The 17,224-nt window shown below is 41.0% G+C and overlaps 1 protein-coding gene across 1 annotated transcript in view; it reads left to right on the top strand.

Moving 5' to 3' along the window:
- LOC140171488 (uncharacterized) overlaps positions 1–16,797 on the top strand; it is a 43,651-nt gene extending 26,854 nt beyond the window's left edge. The window contains 18 exon segments of the mRNA XM_072194760.1: positions 1,719–1,767; positions 2,674–2,724; positions 2,726–2,752; positions 2,754–2,775; positions 3,330–3,436; positions 3,665–3,706; positions 4,408–4,584; positions 5,340–5,420; positions 5,692–5,848; positions 6,494–6,637; positions 7,182–7,273; positions 7,885–7,986; positions 8,391–8,528; positions 8,964–9,146; positions 10,233–11,123; positions 11,126–11,691; positions 13,055–13,110; positions 14,765–16,797. Of these exon segments, the coding sequence (XP_072050861.1) occupies positions 1,719–1,767; positions 2,674–2,724; positions 2,726–2,752; positions 2,754–2,775; positions 3,330–3,436; positions 3,665–3,706; positions 4,408–4,584; positions 5,340–5,420; positions 5,692–5,848; positions 6,494–6,637; positions 7,182–7,273; positions 7,885–7,986; positions 8,391–8,528; positions 8,964–9,146; positions 10,233–11,123; positions 11,126–11,691; positions 13,055–13,110; positions 14,765–16,797 (4,918 nt within the window).
- The last annotated feature ends 427 nt before the right edge of the window (positions 16,798–17,224 follow it).

Raw genomic sequence — 17,224 nt, 5'->3', positions numbered from 1 at the left:
CATCATCTGTTAATGAGCAGAGATGTACTTCCGGAATTTTATTTTTTGTTTAAATTATTTTATTTTTTTTACATTTCCGGAGTTGGATGATGATAATTTGTCATAAAAAGAGCAAAAAACAAATTTGGTGAGGGGTGAATCTCGCCAGGGCTCTGCCCCATGGACCCCATTACGCACGCCTCGCCTTGAGCCGACTGCTCGCCAACGGCTCGCATGATTTTTAGGAAGTGGATCATTACCTCCCTTACATCTCTGAATGAGGGCCTATAGTTCCACGGAGTGTGACATATGAAACTGCTATGCACATACCTGGTACTTTTACGGTCTTTCGCTTAAACACAAAGACACACAACGTTCTTTCGCATACATGCACAGGTACGCAATGTTGGGGTGATTTGTTGGACATGCACGATCAAACAATTTGCCCTCATGAGTATGCAAGAATTCCCTCAGCACAGGGACTTTGCCTCTTGGTGAATAGTCTGTATCACTTTATTCTATGGAAGAATGTTTGATATGTAAACGTCGGTAAAATATGTGTTTAAAAGAAAATTGTTTGGAAAAAAAAATGGGGCTATACTAGTTTGAAATCCATATACCCCCTATGGTAAATTCTGGTAACCCCACTTGAAATTTGAAATTCACACTCCCTGTGTGGAAGATGAAGGTCATGTCTTCCAAAGGGGTTTCAACTGGAATATACCAGTAGGAGTGCATAAAACTAGTGACATGGTAATTTTATGAATTTGCGAAGTTGCAGATTTGGCCTTTATAAAAGCAAGCTAAATGTGCATGCACCGTAGTCATTCCAATAAGCGCCCAGGGTGCTTTACAAAGTCATTTTGGGTGGGTGATTATTTTTTACCTGGTTTACCTAATTTTTTTGTAAGCGCTGTTTATTAGAGGTAAATTTACCTACGTTATGTAGGGTCCTGAGACATTCCAGTAGCTTTCCTGATGCAGTAAATGTATTTTTGCAAGTTTACACATGACTTCAAATCCTCAAGCTATTTCACTGTATCAACGTATATCAGTCACTTCAACATCAATGGTACCCTTTAGCAAATTGAAAATACGGGCGCTTATTGGGGTATGGGCGCTTATTGGAACAAATACGGTACTGTAAAAGTGGTAATTTTCGCGTGTGTATTTTTTTGCGCTTTGCCGATTTTGAACTACATTGCTAGTTTTTAAATTTGCGATTTTGAGTTTTCTTACATAGACCTATACATTAAAAGAACATACTCGCTTGTTTTTATTTTCGTGGTAGCTGTGTTGGGCGCAAAAATTAATGTACCGCGAAAATTTCCGCTTTTACAGTATTTGTATGTAATGAGGCTATTCCATTTGAAATCTATACCCCTTTTGTAGAAGATGCTGCTGCTGCTATCTCAAGTTCAGTCCAACTAGATGTATTGTCGATCCAGGTGGATTTTGTGTGTGTTTTATGTTGGAATCCAGCTGCAATCTGGAAAAATTTTGAAATTGTGTTGGATTTACACAATTTGACCACCTTTGACAATTTTATGTGGAATGTCGAAATTGTCCACACCTTTACAGATGGAAACTCATGGATCTGAATTAACTGATGAATTTGGTTGGAATTTAAAAATCTTCCACAAGGGGTGTGGTTTTTAAATGGAAGAGCCCATTGATACAAACTCTTTTATATAAAGTATATATTTTAATTGTTTCCTATGTGAATCTTTCCTTTGCAGCATAATTTTTGTCAATAACTTTGCATTTGGGCCAGCTGTTGACCACAGGGTAGGTACATGTATGAGTATGAACTGGTTTGCACTTCGGTTTTTGTCTGTAAAAAAGACAGTGTGGGAGTGGTGGGAGGGAGAAGAGTGAAAAAAGACAGAATGTGGGAAAGAGAGAAACTGGTTTACACTTCGGTTTCTATCTGTAAAAAGGAGATTTGCACTTTTGTTTCTATCTGTCATAAAGAAGCATGTTGACATGTTGAGAATGTTGGGAAGAGCGGGAAAAAAGAGGGCGTCTGAGAATGGATTGGGGGAGGGAGGGAAAGATACGGGAGGGAGAGAGAGAGAGAGAGAGTGAAAGAAGGAGAATGTCGGAAAGACAATGGTGGGAAAGAGGGAAGAAAGGGGGAGGGAGGGAGTGAGAGAAAAGGGGAGGGATAGAGAGAGGAGGGACTACTTACTACCGATAGGAAGAGAGAAGGGAAAGGAGGGAGGGACTCCAGGAGACAAACAGAGGGAAAGACGGAGTGAGAGAGAGAGTACTGACCGACGGGGAGAGAGAAGGGAAAGGAGGGGGGAGAGAAGGAATGAGAGGGGGAGAGAGACAGTGAGATAAAGAGGGGAGGGAGCACTGCCTTTTGAAATTTGAAATATCATGATTGTTCGATTATTCAGGGAGTCCATCCAATCTTTTAGGTAGTCCCTCCTGACGAGATGTATGGTGGCTGAGGAATTTTGAACCCACAAACTTACTATCTGACAAATATATTTGATTCTTAATCTCATATGAATTTAACATTATTAGAGAGCAATGGTTGATGCATCTGTCTCTTATACCAACCAATCTCTTCAACCAACAACAACTGTAACACTTCTGGCATTAATCCCTGCATCAACTAAATTGTCCCATGTGTCTGTATTGTTTCAATGAGTTGACTCGCAATTCTCTGTGTTTTCTTTGTAGCTGAAAGAACGTTTTGCCAACATGAAAGAGGGCGCTAAAATCGTCTCTGCCTAAAGCATTCTGCCCGCTAAACTTTCGTGATCACCGACAGAAACCTCAGCGGTAAGTATAGAAGACATTCTTACTAGTTGAAACAAAAGAGGTTACAATTAGACAGTCCAGTCTTCACCATGTTCTCTGGTCACTCATAGAGGACAAATTGCTTCCTGAGTGCTTGTGAAAAAAACGTTGTGGAGATTATTATTATGTCCCCATTTTGTTCAAATTGGGTTATCTCATCAAAATTGAGATTTTGGTATCTGGGAAAATCTGTTTTTTGTCCTCATAAAAGTAAAAGTTTCAGGCCTACCTACCAGAATTAGGTTTTGTTAAGATTTTACAAACAACATGGTAGCATAGGGTGTACCACCTAGGATTATGTACCTTTCTTTGTGCTATTGTGATACATTTGTGATCGTAATATCCAAACTGCTGAAGCAAAATAACTTGTGGAAGAAGAATGTTGGGCGATGCGCCGTATGGAAAAATTGGACCTTCATTTGAAATAAAATTGAACCACTCTCCTTTAAGTTGTGCCTTTGAATAAAATGGGGCCACCCACCTTTAAGTTTTGCTTTCATTTGATATGTGCATATGTTTTTGTGTATTTATTTCAGATATTGGGAGTATTTTACAAATAGTAGAATTATCACCCCTCAAAGGCTCCGTGTCATGGACCGGCAAACCTGTTTCCTACTACCTCCACACCATTGACAGAACGCTGGTAAGTTCCATATAAGGCAATTGATATTCCATATAAAGTAATTGATATTCTATATAAGGTAATTCATATTCCAGACAAGGTAATTCATATATGCAGAAGGTTCAAACCTTTTTGGTTTTCATGAAGCCTGCCTTCAGAATGACACCTTTTTATTTAAACAATTTATTCTGTATAATTCTGTATTTTTCTTGTAGTGACTAAACTTGCTTTTTCACCATTTCTTTCCAGCTTGAAAAATATTTCCAGAGGCTTAAGGATCCCAAAGCTAGAGTAAGTCAAGTTTATCGTAAAATGTTATTAGATTTATTAGTGGAACAAGAAGTTCATTATTTTCGAACAACACTATTGTCACCAAATGTCCAGAATACACAAAGATGTTGACAAATGTAGCTCAATGAACAGAGCATATCCAGATCTTGCAAAATATGTTTCTTTCTTGACTATCGACCCATGTTTAACCAGTCTTGTGTATTGTCAAAATGAAAACAAAGGGAACCTGTACAAAGTAATGGGAGTGTCATTTTGTCGGGTGCATTACAAATTGACGGATGTTAAACCCAGGGTGTATTACATAGTGACGGATGTTGATCGCAAATTTATCAAAAAATGGGCATCAGGAAAACGTTGAGTAGGTAAATTGTATTGGCCATAGATTATAAACTTGCTATTAATGTTCAGCAATTCATGTGTCTATTAAAAGTAGACCCTTGAAAGATATTTTCAAAATGTTAAAATGTAGTAAAATCGTACATCTCATATATGTAATAGATTGCCAAAGTTATCTGTCTTGGGCATTTTTTTTTTGAGTACTCAATATCAGTCAAAGTGCAGATCTGTCATTATATAATGCATCCGACGATTCGATGAAATAAGGTGATGTATCATGTTGCAAAGGATTCTGGGAAGAGTAACATATCTTCCCTGGTAGTTGCAAAATTTTGAACCATCTTCTTTTTTTTACATTTTCAAAGGAGGAGGAATACCAGAAGTGGAAAAGGAGAAGAGGACCGGTGGATTACAATGCAATCAAGTACTTGGATTTCAAGAATTCTAGCGAGAGTGACTCGTCCTCCGTGCACGGTCCCACAACGAGGAAGAAATGGACTGAATATATCGCCAAGGATGCACAGAAGGAGAATAAAGACAAGGTTAGTGTTTGTTTAAATGGTCGCTCCGTGTGGGACCAGGCTCAAGCAAATTGTTCAAACCAGGCTAAAAAAAGCCTAGTATTATCAGCTTGCTGGCCTATATGAGTTAAGGAGGGCATTATGTGTAGTCCATTATCATTGTCCTCCTTTGGCTGGGTTTCTCAAAGCCGCCTCGCACGTTCGTTTTTTCTTAGCATGTCCATGTCCGCTGAAATGGCAAATTCATTTTTTATTTTTGAAATTCTGAGACAAATTTGGAAGAAAAGTTACTTAATTTGATTTGATACTTGCATTGTTTAGGTATAAAACAATTGATATTTGTACTTCAATCAACCACAATTTTATGCTGTGTACTTTTGAATACTTGAAAATAACATTTTAATTCAAAATTAAGTTTTGAAATTAAAAAAAAAAAAAACAACAGCAAAAAAAACCCCAACGCATTCCGCATTTGTTTGTGAAACTGCCATGGGCTTTGAGACATAAGTATGTTTGGCCTTATCATCTTGCTGATTCTCCCTGTGGCAGACAAAGGATGTGCCATAAGAATTTCAACTGGATGTCACACTCGGAAGAAGAATGCGTACCAGTTTAAAATTCTCAAAATCAGAAAAAGGATCATGGTGAGGGGAGGCTGGACAAATGCTATGCATGTAAAATCAGTTGGCAAATGGTATTGAACGCAAGTAAAAAACCATAGAAAGGTTGTTGTATTTTTGGTCGCCTAATGGTAAAACAAATGTTTCATCTTTCAGAGCGATGGTGATAGTGACAGTACAACTACAACAGGAAGTCTGCCATCGAAGAGAAAACGAGCTAGAAAGCCTCTGGCAAAGGTAGGAGTTGAACAAGTTTCTTTGCAATTATAGTCATTTTGAATACACCAGTCATTAGTTAATCAGTGTATGAGATGAATATCCCTGATTTTACCCCTTACCCCTAAAACCTTACCCAAATTCAGCTGCTATTCTAAAGTCTTACTGCTTGTTCCATCTATTCTGAACTCCATTAATCTTTACAAAAAACAGCAAGTAAAATATGAGTGTTAATAAGGGCCACCCCTGATTACTAAATCACTCATTTGAATGTTATTGTTTTCTTTCTCAGACGCTGACTCCCAAGCGTGGTCGTGGCAGACCACGGAAGGGGGCACACAGCAGCCCTACCTCTGTGTTAGGAAAAGCAAATTCCGCGGCATTAGGACTTGATCTTCTGCATCAGCATACAGTGTCTATGAGTAAATCACCTCCGACAAAACCAGATGGTAAGTAGGGAAGAGAGGACGGATGGGTCAGAGGTGTGAGAGTTCTTCTTTTCAGCTGATTTCCTGTTTTTGTTGCCCAAATTTATGGGTTTTTTTAAATTTTTAACCCATGATATTTTTACCCCAATTTTACGTTTTTCGCACCCCATAATTTATGGAAGGAACATTGGTTTATGGGTAACTCCCTCTCCCCCCAAAAAAAACATGTCAGGGCTGATTTGAGGCCATTTCGGGGTTACCTTGACAGTTTAATAAATTTACTTAATACACCCTTTTTTGTGTACTGCTGTGCCTGCAATGAGGCAAATCAAAGTGCTTAAGCTTAATGCTGGTGCTTGTCCATGATCACCCAGGTATCTGAAGCATCAACATCTCAGCGTGCATGCATTGTTTTGTCTATGGGGCTATTCAAATTGAAATCCATACACCCTCTGTAGAAAGCGTTAACATAGTCTTCCACATAGGGGTGTGTATTTTAAATGGGATTACCTGGATAGGTGACTTCATTTGAATTCTACACTCCCTGTGTGGGAGATTAAAGTCATGTCTTCCATAGGGGGTTTATGGATTTCAACTGGAATAGCTCAATGTTTCTCTCAAGATGTTTTATCGTATAAGTTACCAGCATTCCATTCATTTCCACAGGTTCACCCCCTGATCCCAATTTGCCTTTGTTTAATCTACCAAGCATGTTATCTGGAGTGGCTAAAGAAAATATCATTGACACTGTGGTTCAGTTTACACCCAAACAACAAATGGACATGGAAAAAAGCCTGGATAATCTGTTAGGTAAGAACAAAGAATGGATGCTGACCTTTGACCTGACCTTAGAAGTATAACCTTTGACCTGGGATGGGTAGAATTTGAATTTTTAGGTATATCCTGAAAGCCCTTATGAGTTGATCCTAGCTACATCATACTGATGTGCACATTGTTGCCGCCCAGTTCAACGATCGCGGTGATGATGTGCGCAAATAATCATTTGTGTTAAATCGCAAAGGCTTTCAGGATTTGAACTTATCCGAAATGATCTTTCGGACAAGACCCCTAGCCAGTGTATTGTATAATGAAAAAGAAAGGATGAGATATACATGACCTTTGACCTGAATTGAGGTCAAACCGTACAAGATAATGGTTACGTTAGAATTGACATTAGAATTGCAGTTAGAATTGTGCTGAATGGATGAGCAGTATTCAGGTGCTTGTAGGATTTTAAGGCATATTATTTGGAAGTTTTCCCCTGCACACAAGTGTAGGAAAGTGCATTTCCAGCTTTTCTGCAGCTTATGAAGAGTTTCTTAATTATTATGTGGTTCTTGTTTTTCCTCCCCAGAATCTTACAAGCAAGATTTACTGCAATACATAGCTCAAATGAAGACTCCCGACTACCGTCAGCTTGTAATGCAACAGATAGAGGAAGAGAAGGTATGTCGAGTGTTTTTCTTGCAGCATTGTTTCTAACCCATTATCACTATGGCACCACTGCCAATGTTGTTCCACCTTGAGATTGACCCTCGATGCTTTGATGCTAGTTATTAATGAACTATCAACTAATTAATCAGAATTAATGGTAATTTTGTTTTGGTCATCATTACATCCAAAGATTCATATGTTGTCATAATAATTAACACGAGTCAAATTATTTCAGAAATAATAATTTTGATCTTTTGCCTAGAGTGTTCCTTTTACAACATGACTGTGGGCTAGTCCAGTCAAAATCCCAACACCATCTATAAAAGGCATGACCATTATCTTATCTTCCATACTGGGAGTGTGAATTACAAATGGGGTTACCTGAATGGGTGACTCGCATTTGAAATCAGAGAGTTCTGTACTCGCACAGTACTACAAAGGGAACACAAAGCCCCACCTATTTCGCTCATTAACAGGGCCCACACATCAGTCATATCAAGAGAGGGCGGTTCTTCTCTGGAAGCGAGTGTAGTGCTCATTGTACAAGCTCCACAACATTTTATGACCCATTGTGGCAGATAGCATCACAAATAAATGTGTGTTTTTTTTCCTTCCATTTTCAGAATCATCATCAGCAGCTACGCAATCAACAGGTGCAACTTGAGAAACAGATTAAGTACCTGACAGGGGACAGCATGACGTTACTGCATACCAGATTGGAGGAGGTAAGTGTTGGCTGCTTCACTCCACCTAGGGGAAATGGGCAGCTGTCTAAAGCCACACTATTGAGTTCAGTTTTGGTATTTAATATCAGATTTTGTTGTACAAGTCCAGAATTTTACTCGCGTTTTAGACGTTTCATCTTCTGTGCCGAAGATTTCATCAGTAATGCGCTGATACAGCCACTGCACCACCTCTGGTCCTCCTACTCTCATCCCCAAGGTGTGTAGTTGTTTGCAGAAGCTGATCATATACATAACTCAAAGAATATGTTCCTTCATCGCGATTGATAACATGGTCCCCGCACTTTCTAATCCACATTCAGTTTTGGTATGGTGTGGAAAATGTGCAGCTTTTGGCCCGAGATATCTTTTCATGTGGTATTTTATCTTTATTTCCACTATTCCAGCTTGGAATCCAGGCCAAAACGCCGGCAGAACTGGTGGCCAAATCCAAAGAAATTGTTGGAACACATCGAGAATTACAAGCACAGGCACAACATCTACAGGCACAGATTAAAGAGTTGGAAGTTAGCAATGTGAAATTGGTAAGTTGGGAGTCAATTTCAAGAGTTATATTGAGAGTCATTTATGAATGCTAACTCATCAAGAGTTACATTGGAAGTTACTAACAAAGCTATATCCAGAGAAATGATAGGGTCGCATCAAGAACTACAGTGGCATACACAACATCCGCAGGCACAGACTAATCTTATTTAGTTTGAAGTCAGCAACATGAAATTGGAAACTTAGGGAGTCAAATTCAAGAGTAACATTGGGTGTCACTAGAAAGCTAAATTCAGAGAAATTGTTGGAACATATCGAGAATTGCAGGCACAGGCTGAACATCTGCAGGCACAGATTAAAGAGTTGGAAGTCAGCAAATGTGAAATTGTTAGGTTAGGAGTCAAATTCAAGAGTTATATTTGGAGATATTAAAAAGCTAAATCCCCCTTTTCTTCTCTGCAAATTTGTACCTTCAGTTTGAGCAGAAGTCAAAAGATATGCTGAGTCAGCTGGTGGCAAGTGGCAAATTAAACGGCACCGGTGACGGTGGCCATAATCCAGTGGCAGATGACAAGGCGACTATTATAAAGGAGCAGATCTTGGAGGAGTTTAATAATCAAAAGGAGCTGAGGAAACAACTGCAGAAATTAGAATCAGAGGTGGGTGGTGTTAACAGGGCTTCACACAGCCCCATATATGTCCTATTTTGCTCTTTAATTTGTTTAAATTCTTCCTGTATTTTTCTTTATTGTAACAGAATGGTAAATGTGGCATTTAAGACAAATGACCTGTAAACCTAACCTCTAACCCCTAACCCCTGTCCCTAATTTGCATATGGTGATGTTTCTGTCGTAAATGCCACATCTACCAACAAAATGTCCTATAATTTTTTACAAATTTAGGGAATGAAAATATTTGTTAATTAAATAATTAAATAAGTAAATTTTTGGTAAAATTCATATGTTAGTGCGCATGTGTCGTAAAGTTCCAGCAGGTCAGGGGATAGATTTTACTGCCCTCCATTTTTTGCCTAGTATATTATTTATAGACATTATACCAGTCCAAAATTTCGTACACATCATGCAAAATATTTGGGATTTTTCCCCTTTAACAATAGTTACTGGTCTGTGATACCCACTGTATTTGAATTCCATTGTCCTATATTTTCATTCAAAATGTTCCTATACTACACTATTCCTGTATTTTTACAAGGGCTGACTTGAAGTGTTTAGATACAAATTATGAATATAAACAAATTATGAATTAGCATGTGACACGATCTGATCCACTCAGACCCAAGTTTGAAATATTGAACATTTGAGTTAATACCATTACTAACTTGTTCAGTACCTAAGAGTCCCTTTATAACTTTTAAAATGTCCATTTATGTTAGTTTTTTGGTTTTTTGCTCTTTATCTATATCTCAATTTTATTATTGCCGACTTTGGACCGATTGGATCAGATCATGTCACATACAGGCATGAGAATTTTCAAGGATTTTGCCTGAATTCAGACAGTTTTGTTGTCCAAATTTGACATTTCTATTATTTTTTCAGCCTGTTTTGGGCCTTTTCACACGCTTTTTCAGGCACTTTTCAAAAAAAAAAAAAGCCAGTTGCATGCCTGCACATGAGATTTTGAATTGATTTTAATGTGTTATTTTGAACTTTTATTTATTATTTTCATATCAATTAGAAGTAGGTAAATAGAAATATGTTTTGTTTTCTATTGTGTGTATGTAACAGGTGAATGCCTTAGAAAAACTGAAAGGTGAGAATGAGGACACCAAGACGTCAAAGAGGCGACAACGTTCCAAGAAGAAGGAAGAAAAATTCAACAAGGCTCTCATCAAAGAAGAAGCGTTTATTATTAAAGGCGGCACCATTAGTCCGTTGCGGTCAAAATCGGCCGGCTCGGACAGCTCCACACCAGGGACACCTACGACTAGGACGCTACCGACGAATCTGTCACCGCGTTCCACGGCGCTGGCGGCCGGCATGCACGATTACGTTCCCATGAATCCGGCGGTGAAAGCCGCGTTGCAGAAACATTTGTCCGGGCAGGATCTGGATGCATCAAAAGGATTGTCTGATGCGAAAAGTAAGCTGAACTCGAGTGGTCTGTCGGTTTCAAACAGTACTACCTTATCGAACACTGCCCATTTAGTACAACACAGGATAGCTACATCTACACCTGTCGGTGGTGGACTCCAATCCACAGGAGCTAACAGTAGAAACATTATATTACATATGACCCCCGGTGACACTGGTGGGGTGAAAACAGTAGAGGGTCAGAAATTAGTAGCATCCTCAGCAGGGAACTTACTAATGACAACAATGGGGCAACCTAGTCGGGTCACCGTCACATTAGCGGGGGCGCCGCCGCAACTGTCGCAAAGCGCCACCGCTGGATTGTCCGCAGCCAAGCTGTCTATGCTGCATCCGTTAGATGTTAAACATCATCAAACAATATACAACTATATGAACCCAAATGTGGGAGGATTGTTAGACCCCAGCATGAGTGGTTCCGAACCGCCGCTCAGTCCTCAGAATGTGACGTTGTATCCGTCGGACAGTGTTTCGTCAACTTCAAACAGTACTACGGTATCTTCCGAGGGAGCGCCAATGCTGCAGCGATGACACCGGCTACCTCAAAGTGCAATCCCCAATCCAGCACGGTTGCGACGAGCGCCATGTACACGGTCACTAGTTCAACTCTTGTTACGCCGCAACACGAGAAACAGCAGGTGTTTGTCGCCACTGCGGGACCTGCGTGCTCCACCCAACTTGCACGGGCTGAAGCTGCAGACGTACTAGTCTCAGTCGGGCGATCCCTACCCCCCATTTCCACAGCAGCAGCGCCACCACATACCCAGACTACCTCAGTAGGGCCGACGAAATCAAGACGAGGACGAAAGCGTGGATCGTCCAGCGTCGCCAGCCATAACATTCCAGCCAAAATGGCTGCCACCTCGTCTGCGACCGGTAGCGGCAAAGGTGGCCAACCAGTGCATGGTTCCATGGATACTCAACAAGAGAGCATTATCTCTATGGTGACTAATGTACACCAACCATTGGGGATTAGTGCGATTCCATCGCCAGAGTTGAAAGGTGGTGCTGGTGCAGGTGCTGCGGGAAGTAGCAGAGGAGGTGGGAGGCCACACGGAAGCCACAGGAGGGGAGAATCGGATGGTAGAAGTAAAAGGTAAGAAAATAACAAATTAGAAAGTGTTATAAAAATTCATGCCTAGGTAAGGTCAATGCTTTTCGCTGGTATGAATTAACAATGCGTGAAAATGTTCATTTAGCCTTTATGTGCCATGTAGAAAACTTCTTCAAATGCGACACGATCTGGTCCATGGGGGCCAAAGGAGGCTTTTTTGAAATTTGAGTTGCTGTAATTATTACTTTATACATACTATAGGTTGTCATTTACTGAATACTTGGTTCTAAAGTTATGGAGTTTTTTGATGTCTATTTTCATATGTATTTTATTGTTTTTTACTTCCTATTTTTACCTTTAACTCGGTTTCAAATTTGCCGCCTTTGGCCCCCATGGACCAGATCGTGTCACAAATAGGCAAAAGTAACAACGAGCGTATTTTTATATTTGAGATTAGCAACACATAAAAAAACCCCATAACTGGCTTGAAATTGTTGTGGCGCAAAAAATGAAGTGCGCAATAATTCCTGTTTTGAATGATCGTAGTGGAGCGTGCCAATTACAGACTTTCCTGAAATTATAATGGTACAATCATTTACAAAGAGTTTGGGGCAAAGCATGATATTTGGGCTATTTCAGTTGAAATCCATACACCCCATATGGAAGACATGACCTTAATCTCCCACACAGGGAGTGTGGATTTCAAGTGGGGTTACCTGAAAGGGTGACTTCATTTGAAATCTACACCTCTGTTTGTTTGTTTGTTTAAACGGTCGCTCCGTGTAGAGACACGCTTGGGTCCTGGTAGGACCAGGCTCAAACAAAGATTAAGGTCATGTTTTCCATAGGGGTGCATGAATTTCATCTGGTATAGCCCATCGGTAAGATTGAATGATAAATTGATTGATGCTAGCTGAAGAACAATCGATTAACCCCCTGAGCACACTACCTGCCGATCTAACATTGCCTCTGATTGGTCAATTACATGATATCTTCCACTTTAATAACCAATCAGAATGAATCTTTGCAAATAATTCACCCCAATTTTTTTTTGTGTGTGTGATGAAGTTATTCTAACAATGTTGCTGATTGGTCCAATTGATAATGAAAACTTTGTTTTGGCCAATCGGCAGGTAGCTCTCATGGGGTTAAGCAAATTATGGATGTTTGACATTGCTACCAGAAAAGTTCAGCACTTGCCGATGCTTGCTTCCTGTTTATCATGTAAAAAGAACAGGGCAAAGAACATTATGGCGCATGAGGTGCTGATGCTTCATAGCTTTTAAAGTCATGTTTGAATCAGCCAATCAGAACACCACTTCAGTGTTATGCAATGTATGTCCTAAAGAAAAACTTATATGATAATAATTATACTTCTTTTATACTTTCTTGTATGTGTGCCCAGTAGCAGAAAGAAGCAACCTGGACTAGTACTGGAAAACAAACCAGTCAGCCAGTTGGGTAAGTTTCAAATTTCTTTTTTTCCTCTTTTTTTAAATTGATTCAGAGATGTAACTTTCCCACAGAATTAGAGGAGAACCGGGACTCGACCGCCATCTTGATACAAGGCATTCGTTGTCATGCAACCGCGACATCGCATGCTAAGCGTAATTTGACACGCTTCATAGTGAAACGCGTCGATTGTAAGATGTAAAAGATCAGACGCAGAATTGTTTTTGTTCTTCTCTGCAAGGACCCCGAATACCCTCAATTTTCTCCCCATAGCTGACGGCGCGATTGTATGTGGTGGTATAAGGAGTCCCAGTTCTCCATCTCTAATTCTGTGAACTCTTGAAAATTTGGATTTCGGGCCATTAAAAAAAATCTGGATATGTATGTAGCCTATTCCCGGACTATGTTCCCATAAAAGCGCTCAGTTGTCTAGCTAAGGGCCATATCAATTGTCTAACGTAGGGGTGTATGGTGTATGGGTTACAACTGGTGCAGCCCATTGATTGTTTAAATAATTGATTGATATCATAAATTTTTGTAATCTTCATGATGGCTGCTAGTAGTATTGATATCACAAAACTTGTGATCACTAAATTAAATGAGTTGTGGATGCAAATATGACAACAGACTGTTGTAAAAATAATTGTTGGGTTTTTTTTTTAAAGAAAACTGCAGAGAAGTTTACAAAATTGTAGATTAGGTTTAATAGATTGAGTAAACAAGATTATACTTCACTTTGCTAGTTTTTGATGGATTTCACAATGATTCTGGCATACAACTTAAATTAGAATTAGAAATCTAGAATTACAACTTCAATCCTAAACATAACCCCAAAAGGCAGGGTGCACACTGTCAGTGTTCGAAATATGCCTCAAAAAGTTACAGGCCAGCCGGGCTTGACCTTAAAAAGTTACCAGCCAGCCGGGACGGCAACTAGATGCCAGTCAGAAAAGTTACCGCCAGGCCAAAAGTTACAGGCCAATGGCGGCTGACCGCCCTATTTCTCAACGCTGCACACTGTATACCAGAATTACGACCTTGGTTTAGATAGAAAGATTTCATTGACAGTAAAGTTAAAAATAAACATGAGTAATGTAAAGGGTGATATTTTTGCTGTAGTCATTTTTCACAATTTGAACTGTTTGGAGCAGTTTTGCAGTTTGTTATATTCAAACATGTTACACATTAAGCCCATGAGAACTACCTGCCGATTGGGCAAAATGAATATTGTCTCCAATTTTGAACCAATCAAGGAGGGTATAAATAAGATAACCTACAAATGTAAGTTTGACCATGAATAGTTTAAAGCCTGGTCATAATTTGCAATTGAAATGAGCATTTCAAGTTACCAACCAATCTGTTCTGAAATTAACTTGGAAAAGCACAAAAATAAAAACCTGGTGAAAATGTCCTGCTTTGCAGTATTTTAACCACTTGAGCACTACCTGCAGATCTAACATTGCCTCTGATTGGTCGATTATATGATATCATTACTTCAATCAGAATGGAGCTTTGAAAATAATTCACCCCAATGTTTTTGTGTGATGAAACTATTCTAACAATGTTGACGATTGGACCAATTGATATGAAAACTTCTTTTTGGCCAATTGGCAGGTAGTTCTCATGGATTAATTGTATGTATTTACTTTGTTGTTTTGTACAGAGAGATCATCAACGCCGGTGTCGGATCACGACGGCTCACCAGGTGTCAAGGAATCTCCCACTTCACGCAAATGGCAAGCTCAGATTAGCAGCGGATTTGATGCGCTAGTAGCCCTTGCCTCGTCCGAGTTGGATCGTAGCAAACAGATCCGTCGCCAAAGTGCGACCAGTCCAGAATACACGACTAGCAAGAGTCCAGGAAGCAGCAGCTTTAACCGATCCCACGAGAGTCACCGAAAACCGTCGGCCACATCCGTCGACCAAAATAACCCATCCGAAGCAAGCGGTGGGGGCGAAATGGCTGCAAGGTCGTCATCATCGATGGCGGCAACATTCAATGCTGCATTTTCTAGGAGTCTTGCCAGTATGCAAACATTATCCGATGCTGCCAACCAACGATCCTCGAGTCAATCTGTTCCTTCACAAAATACGGATGAAGACATGCAAGTCGATGTGGAAGATATAGATTGGTTGCAAGACGACATGAAGCCGAGAACTCCAGGCCGCACCGATCCTGACGAAGAAGATGTGGACATAGAGAAGAAAAACGAGAGAGGGACACCAACGCCAGGTCGAAATATGCAAATTCCTGTGAATAAACTTCCAGATTTTACGCATTCCAAAGATGTTGCTATTTGTCAAAGCAATACCACTACCATTGCTGCTCCTCCTAAGATAAACACAAGTAACCATGGTAACAGTGCCACTGCCAAGATGAATCCAAACTATAGCACTTTGACTTTAACTTTAGCACCGCCGGAGAGCAAACCGGTCCAGAGTCCGGTCGATGCAGTCGACATACAGCAGTTTCATAAGAAGTTCTCTCGTAAAGAAGGGCGCAAATTCGCCAAGCATTATCAGGAGCATCAGCTGCAGCAACAATGCCAGCATATACAGAGTCAGCAGATTCCACCTCAACACCAGCAGCAGGTGCCAAGGCAGGGTTTATCAGTAGTAGGTCATAGTTCATCAGCAACGCTACTGACAGCCGAGGGCATGAGAGCTATTATAACATCGGTTCCCAGCCCAACACCCAACTTGTTTACGGGTTACATCAATTTACAGAAATCAAACACTGTCAGGTTGCCACACGGAGCAGTCAGTCCTGGCTACCGAGTGGTCACGCCATCGACACCTCGTAATCAAGCGCCTCAGCTGCAAAGTCCAAGGTCAGTGGCGCAACCTTCTAAGAAGAAAGAGACGCCACAGAGGGTTGTAGGTAGTAGCAGCAGCAGCAGTAGTAATACCCAACTTAGTCATAGTCAGAGCAGTACTGTTTCAACTAGTAACATCAAAACAACACCTATTTATCCGTACATTGAACTGAAAAGTCACAAAGCTAATAATCCATCGCAGATCTCACCATCAATGCCCAAGTCAACATCAGGGACAATTACTACCATGACTACCTCGCCGTATGGGTCAACGACGCATCCTTTTGCCCCCACGGCAGCGACTACTCTACTGACACAGCAACCCACGCGAGCACCACTGTTGCAGCAACCCACACGCAAGCCACCATCGCAGCAACCCACACGCACGCCACAGTCGCCGCAACCAACACGCACGCCACCGCCCCCGCAACCAACACGCACGCCGCCGTCGCAGCAACCAACACGCACACCACCGTCGCAGCAACCCACCCGCACGCCGCCGTCGCAGCAACCAACACGCACGCCACCGTCGCAGCAACCAACACGCACGCCGCCGTCGCAGCCGTCGCAGCAACCAACACGCACGCCACCACCGTCAATGGGAGCGTTTCACGGCAGGAACTCCATCTCGCCACATGGACCTTACGGTGCTCATCCAGCCCCAGCGCCCTCACCAGTTGGCCACTTCAGGTCTCCGTACCCGTCACCGACTCCATCAAGAGGTACACCGGTATCGACACCCCCATTACATTCACCGACTGTAACGGTCAAGCAAGAAGCGCAACCATCGCAACAACAGATGCCACCGATACCATCCCGTATGGCCATGCGACCTGGAATGCCCATCAACGCCAGTACCGGTTTTTCAACCGTGACGTGATGGCGAAAGCAGACCGAATTGACGGCAGTACCGGCGACATTCACCCGCTCAGTATCCGCCTTCTCAAGCTGGAATAGCATTTAGGAACCGGCTCCTACACCTGGCTATATTATGCAGTATCCAAGATAACAGATCATGTGGTAAGTCAAAAGATTTTAACCAGTGTGGTTTTTGTTAAAATAAGTATTTTACATGTTCAGTGGCATATCAGGGTCAGTTGTCTGAGGGGGCAAAAACAACAAAATTTCTGGTGGGCATCATTTTGGTCCTTTGTTCTGTGATAATTGTGTGCGTAGCACAAAACCATTTTCAAGATTAACACTATTTTTGCACAAAACAAATGGAGTAACCTTTATTTTTGAGTTATTATCGTCAATTGACGGGCTCACTGACTCCACACCAGGGGTTTGGCAATATTGCGTTTTGG

Source organism: Amphiura filiformis, chromosome 2 (genome assembly GCF_039555335.1).
Source record: "Amphiura filiformis chromosome 2, Afil_fr2py, whole genome shotgun sequence".
Taxonomy (NCBI): Eukaryota; Metazoa; Echinodermata; class Ophiuroidea; order Amphilepidida; family Amphiuridae; genus Amphiura; species Amphiura filiformis.
This window is presented reverse-complemented; position numbering and strand designations above follow the sequence as displayed.